The following is a 14,532-nucleotide window of genomic DNA, read 5'->3' on the forward strand; positions in this document are numbered from 1 at the left end:
TTGTTGGAGGATCCATCTACGTAGACCTTCCATGCACTGCCGGATTCCTCATTTTCCGAATTTATCGACGTTAATTCCATTATGAAGTCGGCCAGAGCTTGTGACTTGATTGCTTTCCGTCTTTCATAAGCTATGTCGTATTCGCTGAGCTCAATTGCCTAGTTAGTCATTCTTCCCGCCAGGTCTAGCTTGTGCAACACCTGCCGGATAGGCTGATTAGTCCTGACGACTATTTGATGACCCTGAAAGTATGGCCACAATCTTCTGGCCGTGACCAGCAAAGCAAAATCCATTTTCTCTAGCTTTTGATATCTGACTTCTGCGCCTTGTAAAGCTCTACTGACAAAGTAAATCGGCTCTTGGCCGTCGTTAGTTTCCTTGATCAGTACAGCACTTATCGCTTCTTCCCCTACTTCCATATACAGGATCAGAATATCTCCTGGGTTTGGCTTCGAGAGGATTGGTGGAGTTACTAAACATTTCTTGACTTTCTCAAACGCGGCTTCACACGCCGGGTTCCATCCGTCAGTTGCTTCCTTCTTTAAAAGTTTAAATAACGGGAGGGCATTTTCAGCAGACTTCGGAAGAAACCTGGTTAACGCAGCTAATCGACCGGTTAGCTGTTGGACTTCCTTTTTTCTTTGGGGTGCTTTCATATCAAGTACTGCCTTGTATTTGTCAGGGTTCGCTTCTATTCCTCTATGGGTTAGCATGAATCCCAAAAATTTCCCTCTTGCAACCCCAAACACGCACTTTACCGGGTTGAGGCGGATGTGGTACTTCCTGAGCTTTTAAAATGTTTGTTCGAGATCCTGGACATGATTCATCATATCAAATGACTTTACGATCATATCGTCAATGTATACTTCTATGTCTTTGTCCAGCTGATCTTCGAAGACTTTATTCATCATCCGCTGATAGGTTGCCCCTGAATTTTTGAGTCCAAATGGCATCACATTGTAGCAATAGTTGGCCTTTTCAGCATTGAAGGCCGTTTTTTCTTGATCCGCCGGGTACATTGGGATCTGGTTGTATCCCGAATAAGCATCCATAAAGGACAACAGACGAAATCCAGTCGAGTTATCTACTAGCTGGTTTATGTTAGGCATAGGATAAGCATCCTTTAGGCAGGCCTTGTTTAAGTCTGTGTAATCAGTACAGATTCTCCATTTCCCATTTAGCTTTTTCACCATCACCATATTGGCAAGCCACGTTGTATACTGTATCTCACAAATAAACCCGGCATCCAAGAGCTCTTTGACGTGCTCTTGTAGAACTTGCTTTCTTTCTGGTCCCAGTTTCCTTTTCTTCTGGAAAACTGGCGTGGATCCTGGATAAGCTGCCAATTTGTGACAGCAAAAGGCAGGGTCGATGCCAGGGATCTTTGACGACTTCCATGCAAATACATATGTGTTGCTTTGAAGAAAGTCGGCCAATATTTGCTTACTTTGGGGGTCTATGGCCTTACCAATCCGGGTAAACTGGTCAGGGTCTTGCCTGAGTGCTAGGTTTTCTAGCTCGCCGTCTGGTTCTAGCCTCGACACTACTTCTTCTCTCATATCGAGTTCCACTACACTGACGGGCTTGTTGGGATGGTGCTGGATTATGTTCTTTCCTTGCTTGTCCCTTGCATGAACTCAAGATGGACCTGTATGCCCATCCTCATTTTCCTTGACAGTGTCGAAGTAGCATCCCCTAGACACTTTTTGATCTCCACAAACAGTAATTATTTCGCCTTTACTGCTTAGCATCTTTATCTTTTGCTGTTTCGTGGAAACCAGCATGTCCCACTAGTGTATAGTTGGCCTGCCAAGAATTATATTATATTCTGATGGGAAATCGGCCACTATGAACCTTACCCGTTCTGATTTGAACGCTTCTTTGGTTCCCAAGGTCAACCTGAGATCTACATAGCCTTTAGGGGGCGTATGTTTCTCATTAAAGGCTATCAAAGTAGTTTTGCAAGGTTTGAGGTTCTCCTCATCAAGGTTCATCTTTTTGAAAGCGTCCCATAGGATGATGTCGGCACTACTCCCTACATCAACAAAAATTTTCTTAACCCGGCAGTTTACCAGAGTACCTGCTATAACAAGTCTGTTAACATGCCCGGGTAACACGCCATGCATGTCCTCCTTTGTGAAATAAAGCAAAGGGGGATCTGGCTTGCTTGAATCCTCCTTGAATATGGGGCGATCCCGAATTGAAAGGACCTCCTTCAAGTACTTTCGTCTTGCACTTATGGTGTCTCCACCTCCTCCAAGGGCTCCACTGATTACATTGCAATCAAATTCCGCTTCTGGGAACTCGTCAAAGTTGGGATCACCTTTGCGATCTCGTTCATCCTTATTCTTCTTTTTAGGAACCGGGCTTCTACTTCTCTTTCTATTTCCCGCCTTTCTTTTGTTGATTTTGGACCCTTGGGTTTTCATCACGTATTGACGAAACCGTCCATCTCTTACAAATTTCTCCACAGCATCTCGGAGATCCCAACATTGGTCAGTTGTATGTCCCGGTCCATCATGGAAAGCACAATATTTGGACTTATCCAAACCTCCTGTGTCAAATATGGGCCGGGGTCTGTCCACCTTCTTCATCTCCGTCATGGCTACTTCTCTCCAGATTTGAGAACGCGAAGCATTAAGAGGTGTGTATTTATCATATCTCCCAACCCGATCCCTCATGTCTGGGATTCTTGGGCGAAGATCTTTATTCTTACTGTCAATTTGTTCTTTCCCTTTGGGGCTGGCCTCCTCCTTCTTGGGCTTATCCTTTCTTCGAACGAGTTCTGAATTCCTCCAGCGTCCTCACTGGGTCCTTATAGACCGACTTGGCAAGCCTGGATGCACCATCCAAACTCGCCACAATGAGTTGTACATGGACATTCTCTTGCAACCCTGGGACCTGCAATGCAGCGTCCTTGAACCGGTTAAGGTATTTCTGGAGGGTTTCTCCGGGTTGCTGTCGTATCTTTCTGAGAGCGAACTCGGACTTCAGATGCTTCTTACTTGTTGCAAAGTTCAGGAGGAACTTCTATCCGAATTCCTCGCAGGATCCGATGGAATTAGCAGGAACGGTTGAAAACCATGCCTGTGCTTCCCCAGTTAGGGTTATAGCAAATATTCGGGATATAAGAGGTTCATCAATTCGTCGAATGTACATATCCGTGTCGAAAGCATCTATATGCACTTGTGGATCCTGGCTCCTGTCATACTTTGGCAGACATGCCGAATCAAAATCCTCCGGGAAGACAGCGTTTAGTATTTCACCAGTAAAGGGGCTATTGTTGTACTGCCCCTGCTGTACTTCCTCCTATACCCGCCGGGTTCTACCCGACCTCAGATATCTTGAGCATTCTGCGCATGATGAGTTCTAACTCGGTCCTCCTGACCGTCAGCTTGCGTCTGATGGTTTTGAGCATTTTGGTCATTAGCAGCCTGGTTTCCCTGGTTCTGGTTCACAGCATTCACGGGGTTGGGTCTTTCATGATTTTCTGCATGAGGAACCTGGTTTGGCTGAATTACGTTCTGAGCTCCTTCTCGGCCATTGGCAGGTTGGCCTTCCACGTCGGCTGTTCCTGGTCTAGCCAGCCGCGTTAAGTGCAGCTCCAGGTTTTGCATCCCCCTGTTATTCTCCTCCCGTATAGCCCTGAAATCTTGCTGCCGTTGCAAGTTATTGCGGGTCTCCAGTTCTGTAATTCGTTCCATGATTGCGGCGAATGCATTATTGGCCAACCGAGTATCCGGATCAGCCGATTGGGCAATACGCGCAGCAAGATCTCCTGGATGCTGGGAAGGGTTGTTTCTGATTGGAGCCACGTTCATCTCCACCCCTCTACCTCGACGCGCTAGAGTAGATGCGGTGTCTGAGACGTCGTCCTCGACCTGGACGTGATCGTAATCCACGTTGTCTCCGATCTGGTTTTGAGGCTGGTTTACCTTCTCCGGGACTGGATCCAACGGTTGATTCTGGTTTGGGGGTGGCTGCTGACTACTGCTCCTCGTCTGGATTGCCATCCCTTATCAGATTGGTGGGAACTTCAAATTCAGAGATGAATTTCCCACAGACGGCGCCAATGTTCTGTCCTTGAGACAGAGATGTCTAGCCCAATAGGCTAGTATGTTGATATTGGATCTAGTTCCCTCTCCAAGGTATCTATGAAGGAGATACCTTTGAGTCAAGCAGATCACTGTGCACAAAATACTATAACGGTGTTAGCCAATGTGGTGTATGTGCGCACAGTGACAGCATAACCGTAAGAGAGAGAGAGAGAGAGCGTACGTATCTTTAGGGTTTACCTTTGTATTTATAGAGGTTACCTGTAGGTAGTGTGGATGGTCCTTTGGTTCCTCTGGTGAGGGTCCAGTCCTGATAGCTATGCTGCGTATTAGAATTAGTATCCTTAATGGATATCTATCCTTTATTAGCATCAATCCATATCTTGGATTGCCCCTTGTTGGGTCTTCTACTTAATGGGCCCATTATACGGATCCATAACAGTTATAATATTATATTGAGTATATTTTGTGAGGAGTATTCCTAGTTCAAAAGAGAAATAAAAATTGTTCTCTCCTTGGGATAAAAGGGAGGTTGTAATTTTGGAGTTCCCATAGTGAAATTTTTCTACTCTTGCCCGTAGGTTTTTTACCTCAGTTACTTTGAGGGTTTTCCCACGTAAAATATCTCTGTCCATTTATTACTTTCAATTTCCTTTATTTGTTGTTATTGTTCTGTCCGATGGAATCCTATTTCCTAACAGTGGTATCAGAGCTGAGGTTTTCTTAGTATGCTCTGTGACTGCAGCTTAGACTGATCTGTCACATCAAAAAAGAATTATCCTTGGGGAGCTGTTGAGTTGATATCAGTATTAATTTATAGAGGTGTTGCAGGTGTTATATAGAGACTATTATTGTATACAGTTACTGTTCGCAATCGGAGCATTCCTCTGAAAAGGTATTTTGGGTGATTAGGTGCGTGTGGAAAATTTTGTCACAAAGATGAAACAGTCTAAGGAGATTGGATATTAAGTGGGACCACTAGTGACCCCTCCAATCTTTCCTGGAAACTATCCAAAATACTGGTTGAAGGAGACCAAAGTGAAGCACTGGGAGCTATTTTGCAGAAAAAGTAGTTCGTGATAGAACCATGACAACAAAGGTTGATATTGGCAAATTTGACGGGACAAAGTTCACGTTGTGGAAATTGAAGATGAAGGCACTTTTGAACAAAGACAGATGTGTGGAGGCCATCAGTGCTCGGCCACCAAAAATCACAGATGACAAGTGGAAGAAAATTGATGATCTGGCCGTTTCTGATTTGCACCTGTCTCTTTCGGATGATATATTATCCAGGATAGAGGAAAAGAAAACATCCAAGGAGATATGGGATCACCTCATAAAACTATACTCGTCCAAGTCGCTTCACAACAAAATATTTCTGAAGAGGAAGATTTACACCCTTCGGATGTCTGAATCCACTTCAGTAACAGAGCACATCAATACTCTGACCTCTCTATGTTCTCAACTAACATCATTAGGACATAATATTGAGGTAGCTGAGCATGCTGAGATTCTACTCCAGAGTCTACCAGATTCATATGACCAACTCATCATCAACATCACTAATAACACTGAATCCCTGGTGTTTGACAGTGTTGCCGCCGCAGTTCTTGAAGAAGAAAGACAGCGGATAAGCAAAGAAGAAAGGCTGGCAAGTTCGCATCAAGCGGAGGCCTTGACGATGACGGGAGGACGGTCAATGGAACGTGGTTCCAGTGGGAGTCATGGAAAAGGAAGGTCAAATTCTAGAAGTAAGAAATTTGTCAAGTGTTACAACTGTGGCAAGAAAGGACACTATAAAAATGAGATTCGACTAAGGAGTGGTGGAGACAAGACTTCAGAAGCATGAACTTATCAAGGATGTGTTGCCAATGCAAATGTTCTATACAGTGAAGCAGCAACGGTATCTAAGGATAGATTGGAGCTCGCTGATGCATGAATAATGGATTCAGGAGCAACATGGCATATGACTTCTCAGAGAGATTGGTTTCATTCATATAAACCTATCTCTGGAGGGTTTGTGTACATGAGAAATGATCATACCTTGCAGATTGCTGGAGTTGGCACCATCAAGGTGAAGATGTATGATGGGTGATTTGCACAATCCAAAATGTGCGGCATGTGAAGGGCTTGAAGAAAAACTTATTGTCTTTAGGGCAATTTGATGAAAATGATTGTAAAATCCATATTCAAAACGGGGTGATGAAGATCATCAAAGATGCGCTTGTAGTAATGAAAGCTGGGAAGGTTGCAGCAAACTTGTACAGGCTTATGGGAGAGACGCGTCTGGAGGCAGAAACATCTGTTGCATCAACCAATTCTGAGGATGATATAACAAAGATGTGGCATCGCAAATTGGGCCACATGTTAGAACAAGGGTTGAAAATTCTGGCTGAACAGAAACTACTCCCTGGTCTTACAAAGGTAACTTTACCATTCTGTGAGCATTGTGTTACAAGTAAGCAACATAGATTGAAGTTCACTGCATCTAATTCTAGAAGTAAAAATATTCTGGAATTGATTCACTCTGATGTATGGCAAGCACCAGTTATGTCCTTGGGAGGAGCAAAGTACTTTGTATCTTTTATTAATGATTATTCTAGGAGATGTTGGGTGTACCCAATCAAGAGGAAGGCATATGTATTTTCAGCCTTCAAGACATTCAAAGCGTAGATAGAAGTGGAGACAGAGAAGAAGATCAAGTGTCTCAGGACATACAATGGTGGAGAATTTACAGGTGATGAATTTAATGTCTTTTGTAATCAGGAAGGCATCAGAAGGAAACTCACGGTGGCATACACTCCGCAACAGAATGGAGTGGAAGAGCGAATGAATAGAACTCTACTCGAAAGAACTAGAGCTATGTTGAGGACTGCTAGTATGGCGAAGTCATTTTGGGCCGAAGCAGTCAACACTGCCTGGTATGTGATTAATCGCTCACCATCAACGACGATCGATCTGAAAACACTGATGGAGATGTGGACTAGTAAGCCAGTTGATTATTCACACCTACACACATTTGGGAGTCCTGTGTTCGTGATGTACAACACCCAAGAAGTCACAAAGCTGGATCCAAAATCCAGGAAGTGCAGATTCTTAGGGTATGCTAATGAGTTAAAGGGTATCAGCTGTGGGATCCTACTGCCAGCAGTGTCGTCATCAGCAGAGATGTACTATTTGCAGAAGATAAGCTGCAGGAGAAAAATGTAAGTAGCACTTTAGCTAACAATCTGGAAAAATTGACGATTCAGGTGGAAGACGAATCTAGACAACCAGATTCTTCTAAAGTAACCATAGAACACGAGGAGCAAGAACCAGTTGAGTCTGAAACTGCAGAAGTTCGACGGTCAGCTCGTGAGAAGAAAACACCAACCTGGCAGTCTGACTATATTATGGAGGGCAATGTTGCATACTGTCTTCTATTAGAAGATGGAGAGCCATCAACGTTCCGAGAAGCATTAACTAGCTCAGATGCATCATTGTGGATGACAACAATGCATGAAGAAATTGAAGCCCTTCATAAGAATAGGACTTGGGAACTTGTGCCATTACCGTAAGGAAGAAAACCCATTCGAAACAAATGGGTATACAAGATCAAATGAAACAATGATGATCAGGTGCAGCGGTATCGTGCAAGATTGGTGGTGAAAGGTTACTCTCAGAAAGAAGGTATTGACTTTACTGAAATACTTTCACCTATGGTTCGTCTCACTACAATTCGTATTGTACTAGCTATTGTGCGATATTCAAGTTATATTTAGAGCAGTTAGATGTAAAGACTGTATTTCTTCATGGAGATCTTGAAAAAGAAATTTATATGCTCCAACTAGAAGGTTTTGAAGAACCAGATAAAGAGAACTTGGTTTGCAGGTTGAACAAATCTTTGTACGGTCTCAAACAGGCGCTGAGGTTTTGGTATAAGAGATTTGATTCCTTTATATTGAGCCTTGAATATAACAGACTCAGTTCAGACCCTTGTGCTTATTTCAAGAGGTTTGGGAATGATTTCATTATCTTGTTGTTATATGTTGATGATATGTTGGTAACAGGCCCCAACAAAGATCTAATTCAAGAATTAAGGCTCAGTTGGTTAGGGAGTTTGGAATGAAGGACTTGGGACCAACAAACAAGATTCTAGGGATGCAAATTCACCGAGACATAAATAATATGAAGATTTGGCTATCACAGAAGAATTATTTGAAGAAGATCTTGCGGTGCTTCAACATGCAAGATTGTAAGCCAATTTCTACCCCTCTTCCTATTAATTTCAAATTATCCTCAAGTATGAGTCCTAGCAGTGAAGCAGAGAGGAATGAGATGTCTCGAGTACCGTATGCATCAGCAGTAGGGGGTTTAATGTTTGCTATGATCTGTACAAGACCAGAAATTGCGCATGCAGTGGGAGTGGTTAGTCGATTCATGGCAAATTATGGGCAGGAGCACTGGAATGTTGTTAAGAGGATCCTGAGATATATCAAAGGAACCTCAGATGTTAGTCTATGTTATGGAGGATCTGAATATATTGTCAGAGGGTATGTTGATTCTGATTTTGCAGGAGATTTAGAGAAAAGAAAATCTACCACGGGCTATGTGTTTACAGTTGCAGGAGGAGCTGTTAGTTGGGTTTCCAAACTACAATCCGTCGTGGCACTTTCTACGACAGAAGCTGAGTATATGGCAATAACTCAAGCTTGCAAAGAAGCAATCTGGATAAGAAAATTCATGGAGGAGCTTGGGCACAAACAAAATAACACTATTTTGTATTGTGATAGTCAGAGCGCCTTGCACATTGCAAGGAATCCAGCCTTTCATTTCAGGACAAAGCACATAGGAGTTCAATATCATTTTGTTCGTGAAGTGGTAGAAGATGGAAGCGTGGATGTACAGAAAATTCACACAAAGGAGAACATAGCAGATGCGCTGACAAAACCAATCAACATTGACAAGTACATATGGTGCAGATCTTCATATTGCCTGGCAGAGACGTAGATAACATGGACATGACAAGATTGAAAGAAGTGTGTGGAGATTGATTGATTCTCACTCATATCTCCAAGTGGGAGATTGTTAGAAGCAAGACCCACATCAGTGGGTTCTTGCATTGTTAAAGGAGGTGAAGGCTATATAATAATGCCCACCACTTCCTTATACTTTACACCTTTTCTTTTTCTTCTTCTTATTAATATAATATTATTTGTTATAATATTATATTGACTGTATTTTGTGAGGAGTATTCCTAGTTCAAGAGAGAGATAAAAATTGTTCTCTCCTTGTGATAAAAGGGAGGTTGTAATTTTGGAGTTTCCATAGTGAAATTTTTCTACTCTTGCCGGTGGATTTTTTACCTCAGTTACTTTGAGGGTTTTCTCATGTAAAATATCTGTGTCCATTTATTACTTTCAATTTCCTTTATTTGTTGTTATTGTTCTGTCCGATGGAATCCTATTTCCTAACAAAATCTTCTTAGATATCTTTATAAAATATAATTAATTATGTATTTATATTTCTTATTTATCTAATTAATCAAATATCAAATCTTTATAGGTTCTTCAGATATCTTTGACTATTATGTTGAGTATCAAATATTTTCACTATTAACATAAATTTGACTTGAGACGATATATTTAAACTCAAGCAATTACAGTACAGCAACATTTCATCTTTAAAACGATAAAAATGTTGCTTCGCCATAGTCGTTTACTATTTGTAATATAACATTTCCATGAATCGTCACATTACTGATACAAATCAGTGTTGGTGTCGTTTACTCTCTGATCCCTCCCTCGACGACAAAACGAAAAAGCGTTGCTCTTCTTCTTCTCACTGCAGAACCTAATTGAGCTTTCATGGAATACGTTTCAAAGCTGCCACTACCAGACGCTTTCGTCCACTTTCTGGAGTCCAATGGGCTCGACCCATCGATTTATACTGCAATTGATTCCATCCCACGATTCATTCGGTATTTCGAATTTTTTTTATTTTTTTTATTTTTTTTATTTTTTTATCTCTAGGTTTCATCTTCTTTCACCTCCTAACTTCTTGGTTTTGAATTTGTAAAGGTTGAAACCTGGTTGCGAAACTTGTATTGAAGAGGTTGAAGCTGAGATGAAATGCAAACTCGAAAAACTGGAATGGCTGCCAGGGTTTTACTCTCTTCCACCAAATATTCAAATTGCTGGCTCTAGGGCATACCAAGAAGGGAAGGTGAGAGTGAACAACGACACCCCAATTTAGTCATCCATAAATTTTGGAAATATTAATTTGGTACTACGAATAATTACCGAAGCAATGATTTTTTTTTTTTGGTCATTGCATGACATCAATTTGGTTTTAATAAATTTTGGGATACTTTGATTTCAAATAATATGATTTGAGGACCAAATTGATCTAATAATTTTTCTGAGGATGAATATCGTTTTATTTGTATTGGAATGGAAATACCTTTTGTATTTCCCTTGTTGTTAGTTAACTTGTTGTGTAGCTAATTTCAAGCTTAGCTAGTTTTGGAATTTTTTTGATGTCATTCTTTATGATTGTTCGTGTTGTATCAGATATATGGAATTGATGCATCTTCCGGAGCTGCTGTTATGGCTTTAAATATATCACCAGGGGATCATGTCCTGGACCTATGTGCTGCTCCTGGTAGATATTTCTTTACTCAATTATTCTTATATACTTTGTCCTCCTATAACTAATGTCAATATATATATATATATAGACTAAGATTGATTTATTTCAGGGAGAACATGTATAAAATTGTTAAGTTCCAAGTTCCAGTGATGATTCTATATATATATATATATATGTATGTTTGTGTGTGTGTTGTTTTTAGTTGAAAGAGAAACTTCGTAATTTTCCAATTTGCTAGAGTCATGATTATAATGGTCTTCATTCAAATTTAAATTTCAGGTGCTAAACTTTGTATGATACTTGACCTTCTTGATGATTCGGGCTCTGTAACTGGAGTAGATGTTGCAAGGCATCGTTTGGCAGCATGTAGAACAATGCTGCAGAAATATACACTGGGTGATCGATGTCGGCTTTTTGTTGCTGATGGAACAACATTTTCTGTTATTCCTGGGGGATTTTGTTCTGACTGTAAGTCATGTAATTGAAGTTTAAGTTATGATAGACATGGTCAACTTTGGAATGCAATACTGCCAATTTAATATCATATTTATTAATAATTATTACCTGTTTTTAAAATCTTTTCGTTCTATCAAGTTTCAAACAGGTCAGTCTGAATCGGAAGAAAGATTGGATGTGTTCAAGGAGTGGTCGTCTAGAAGACCATGGAAAGAGAGGAAAAGGGCAAAAAAAAGTGGTACTCCACAATTGGTGTCTAGGTCTCAGCCTCCTGAACTCATATATTATGGACAACATTCTGGAGTTGTTGGTCTTACTAAAGGAGAATTATATAAGACTGTATCTGACAATGAGATTGCTAGTCATGGCTATGACAAGGTAACTAATACTTTCCTTTAAATTTATTTAGCATAGTTCTTTGCTTTCTTCTACCCTGCAAAATTGATTATTTGTTGGGATTTCAAGCAGGTCCTTGTGGATGCAGAATGCACTCATGATGGTTCAGTTAAACATATTCAAAAGTTTGAACATTGGGGCTGGAGAACTCTTCAGCGTCGTGTACTAGATGCCGAGAGGACTGATAACTTACATGCTCTTCAGGCAAATGACTCGTTATTCTATTTGTCCATAAATACATATTCTCCACCATAGAACATTTAGCTGGAATTATTATCGTCATTTCTTGTCTCTCAACACACATAATCTGACACAAAACTCCATCCGAGAAGGATTAGCACAGATTGGTGATGGATGAGATACGGCACGCTTGTTGATTGTGTTGGTGTCAAACAATGAATTTTGTATGTTTTTTCCTTTTGGATAGAAAACCTTATAAAGGGTAATGACCTATCAATGGTGAACTGAGTCACCCTTTGGAATTTGCACGAAGTGCATTGCCTAAAACATGTTTGAAGATTGGAGTGCTTAAGTGATTAAGTAGTTAAATGTTTTGGCCTTATTTATACTTAGAAAGAAAAATAGAACTTTGAGATTTCTGAACAAGATATTGGAGACTGTTCCTATGGTCATTTTCAGCATAGTTAATGCATGGCAGTAATCTTAAATATCACCTTTTCTTAACCCTATACCTTTTATATATCGCTACAGCTGAATCTTCTCACCAACGGTTTCAGACTACTAAAAGTTGGAGGGTCACTCGTCTACAGCACTTGCAGGTACCTTTTAATTTTTAATTTTATGGCTCTTTTAGAATGCAGTCAAAGTGCACACACACAAACACACTATCATTTATATCTTGTAATTTTATTCTGACAAATACCTTTTTTTGTTGATTAGCTTAACTGTTGCCCAGAATGAAGACGTGGTGGATGAGTTCTTGAAGGAAAATGTAACTGCTGGTAGGAGTTTCATGCTTTAATTTTTTTCCTGTGTGAAAATTATGCCTGAAGCATCAACTATTTCTGTCGGTCCATGTTTTATATTTATTGTTATTCATTTTAGTAATATGAGTAGCAGTTTTACTGTGCTTGTTTCTTATCAAATGTTATGTGCTTCCCTTGTAAAGGTCCGCATTCTTAGATGGCTAATGCTTCAATCCTCAAATCTTTTAACCGTATTTATCCAACCCTCTTTCTTTGTGGTGGGAAAAAAGTTGTGGTCTAATGGGAAATTGTCTCAGATTACAAAATTACCAACTTTAACAAAAGAAGTTTGAGTCCTTGGGAACGCAGCTATGTTTAAACTTGGTAGGGAGAGTTTTGTCATCTATGTGGTTCTACCCGACTCAAATTGGATTAGTCGAGTAATCGAAATATTCAAAAAAAACTTACCAACTTTAACTAGTTGACCTTTCATGGTCACTCTTGCTCTTTCTGTCTTTCTTTCTTTCTTTTTTCTTTATATTTTTTCTTTGGGGACACTAGTAACATGCAAAAGTTTGTCATGTAGGATAGTAACAGGCTAATATCGTATAATTTAACTTGCATAATGAGTTGAACGGGCATAGTTTTTAGTAGTAGTCCTTGGATCACATATACATGGTATTTGCTTCATGTCTTGCAATTGAGTTATCATGACATACGTGTCCTTGAGGTGTCTGTTCCTCTTAATGATTTTGCAACTCTTATTTCACTCTGCAGAATTGACGGAGATAGATGCTGCCAGAACTTGGCCATGCAAAGGTGGTCGCATACAAAAAACATGGCGATTTGACCCGTTAACATCACAAACTAGTGGACTCTTTGTAGCGAAGTTCACAAAAGTAGTCATTTGATCTTCTTGTTCCATCCTCAGAGAAAATATTCTTTTGAATTGCCAAATAGTTTTAGATATACTCCAAATATATTAGAAAGTTTCATAATAGATAATTTTATTATTATTATTATGTAGCCAATTAACTCAAATGAATTTAAATTATCGGGATACATGAATTTTTTTTGACAGCATATAATTCTAGATACAAGTAATTTTGCATGTGTTATTTTCAATTTCGCATAATTTTTTTTAATTAGAAATACTTGTTACTTATTTAAATTGACTTATTTTAATTTTAAAAATAACTAACAGTCAAAATATATTAAATAGATTTTATAAAATAAAATATTTATTATAAACTTGTTTATTTTATAAACATCTTTTTAAAGATTATTAACATGTTTAGATTATACAGTAAAGTCCTTCCGCCTCGCGCTCCTCTTCTCTTCGGGTCTTTATTTAGAATTTGATATTCAGCTTCTCGTTTTGGTGTTGGCTACTGTTCCAACACAGATAATTATGTATTAATATATCAATAATAAGTTCTATACAAATCTTAATCGTTGGTTTTCGTGCATTCAACGGTTATGGGATCATATATATATATATATATATATATATATATATATATATATATAGGGTTTAATATCTCTCATGTTACATGAGATAAAATTATCTTACATATATATAAAAGTGTTTAGGATCCATGTGAGATTATATGAAAAGAAAAGAGAGAAAAATAAAACATTGGCTCTATATATTTTTATGTGTATAGGATATAAAATTATCCCTTACAACATAAGAAATATTAATCTCATATATAGGATAAATTTACATTGGTAGAAGAATAAGTAATTTATACTTAATCTTAATCACTAATTTATGTGTACCATCTTTTGTATGGTTATGATTCTCCACATTTAATGCTTTCGCATATATATATGACAAGTATTTGGCTGCTGTACGAACAACAGCTGCAGAAATGTAAACCCCTATATATACATAAAGCGGCTGCGGAAATAATTTTACCATATATATATATATATATATATATATATATATATATATATATATATATATATATATATGGATTTAATGTTTCTACTATATAAGTTATCTACATTCACTCTCAAAACGACGTCGTTTTGTGTTGAAAAATTATAATGAGAAAGACTAT

General features: G+C 39.1%; 2 protein-coding genes across 3 annotated transcripts; one reads left to right on the top strand and one right to left on the bottom strand.

The window, feature by feature from the left end:
- Nucleotides 1–1,790: 1,790 nt before the first annotated feature.
- LOC133301543 (uncharacterized) lies at nucleotides 1,791–2,681 on the bottom strand. The gene has a single exon (XM_061501188.1). The coding sequence runs from the start codon at nucleotides 2,679–2,681 to the stop codon at nucleotides 1,791–1,793; it is 891 nt and encodes a 296-aa protein (XP_061357172.1).
- Nucleotides 2,682–9,735: 7,054 nt separating this feature from the next.
- Nucleotides 9,736–13,539, top strand: LOC133301551 (rRNA (cytosine-C(5))-methyltransferase NOP2C). Of its 2 annotated transcripts, none has more exons than XM_061501196.1 (9): nucleotides 9,736–10,014; nucleotides 10,115–10,259; nucleotides 10,607–10,697; nucleotides 10,965–11,162; nucleotides 11,290–11,519; nucleotides 11,610–11,741; nucleotides 12,249–12,316; nucleotides 12,438–12,499; nucleotides 13,241–13,539. In XM_061501196.1, the coding sequence occupies exons 1-9, from the start codon at nucleotides 9,902–9,904 to the stop codon at nucleotides 13,372–13,374; spliced, it is 1,173 nt and encodes a 390-aa protein (XP_061357180.1). In that variant the 5' UTR covers nucleotides 9,736–9,901; the 3' UTR covers nucleotides 13,375–13,539. The 2 variants fall into 2 exon arrangements, with proteins under 2 accessions (XP_061357180.1, XP_061357179.1); XM_061501195.1 differs by having other exon boundaries at nucleotides 10,965–11,153.
- Nucleotides 13,540–14,532: the final 993 nt, after the last annotated feature.

The sequence above is a fragment of the Gastrolobium bilobum genome, unplaced genomic scaffold (genome assembly GCF_033153095.1).
Source record: "Gastrolobium bilobum isolate Gb01-03AN ecotype WA unplaced genomic scaffold, APGP_CSIRO_Gbil_v1 utg51140, whole genome shotgun sequence".
In the NCBI taxonomy this organism is placed as follows: domain Eukaryota; kingdom Viridiplantae; phylum Streptophyta; class Magnoliopsida; order Fabales; family Fabaceae; genus Gastrolobium; species Gastrolobium bilobum.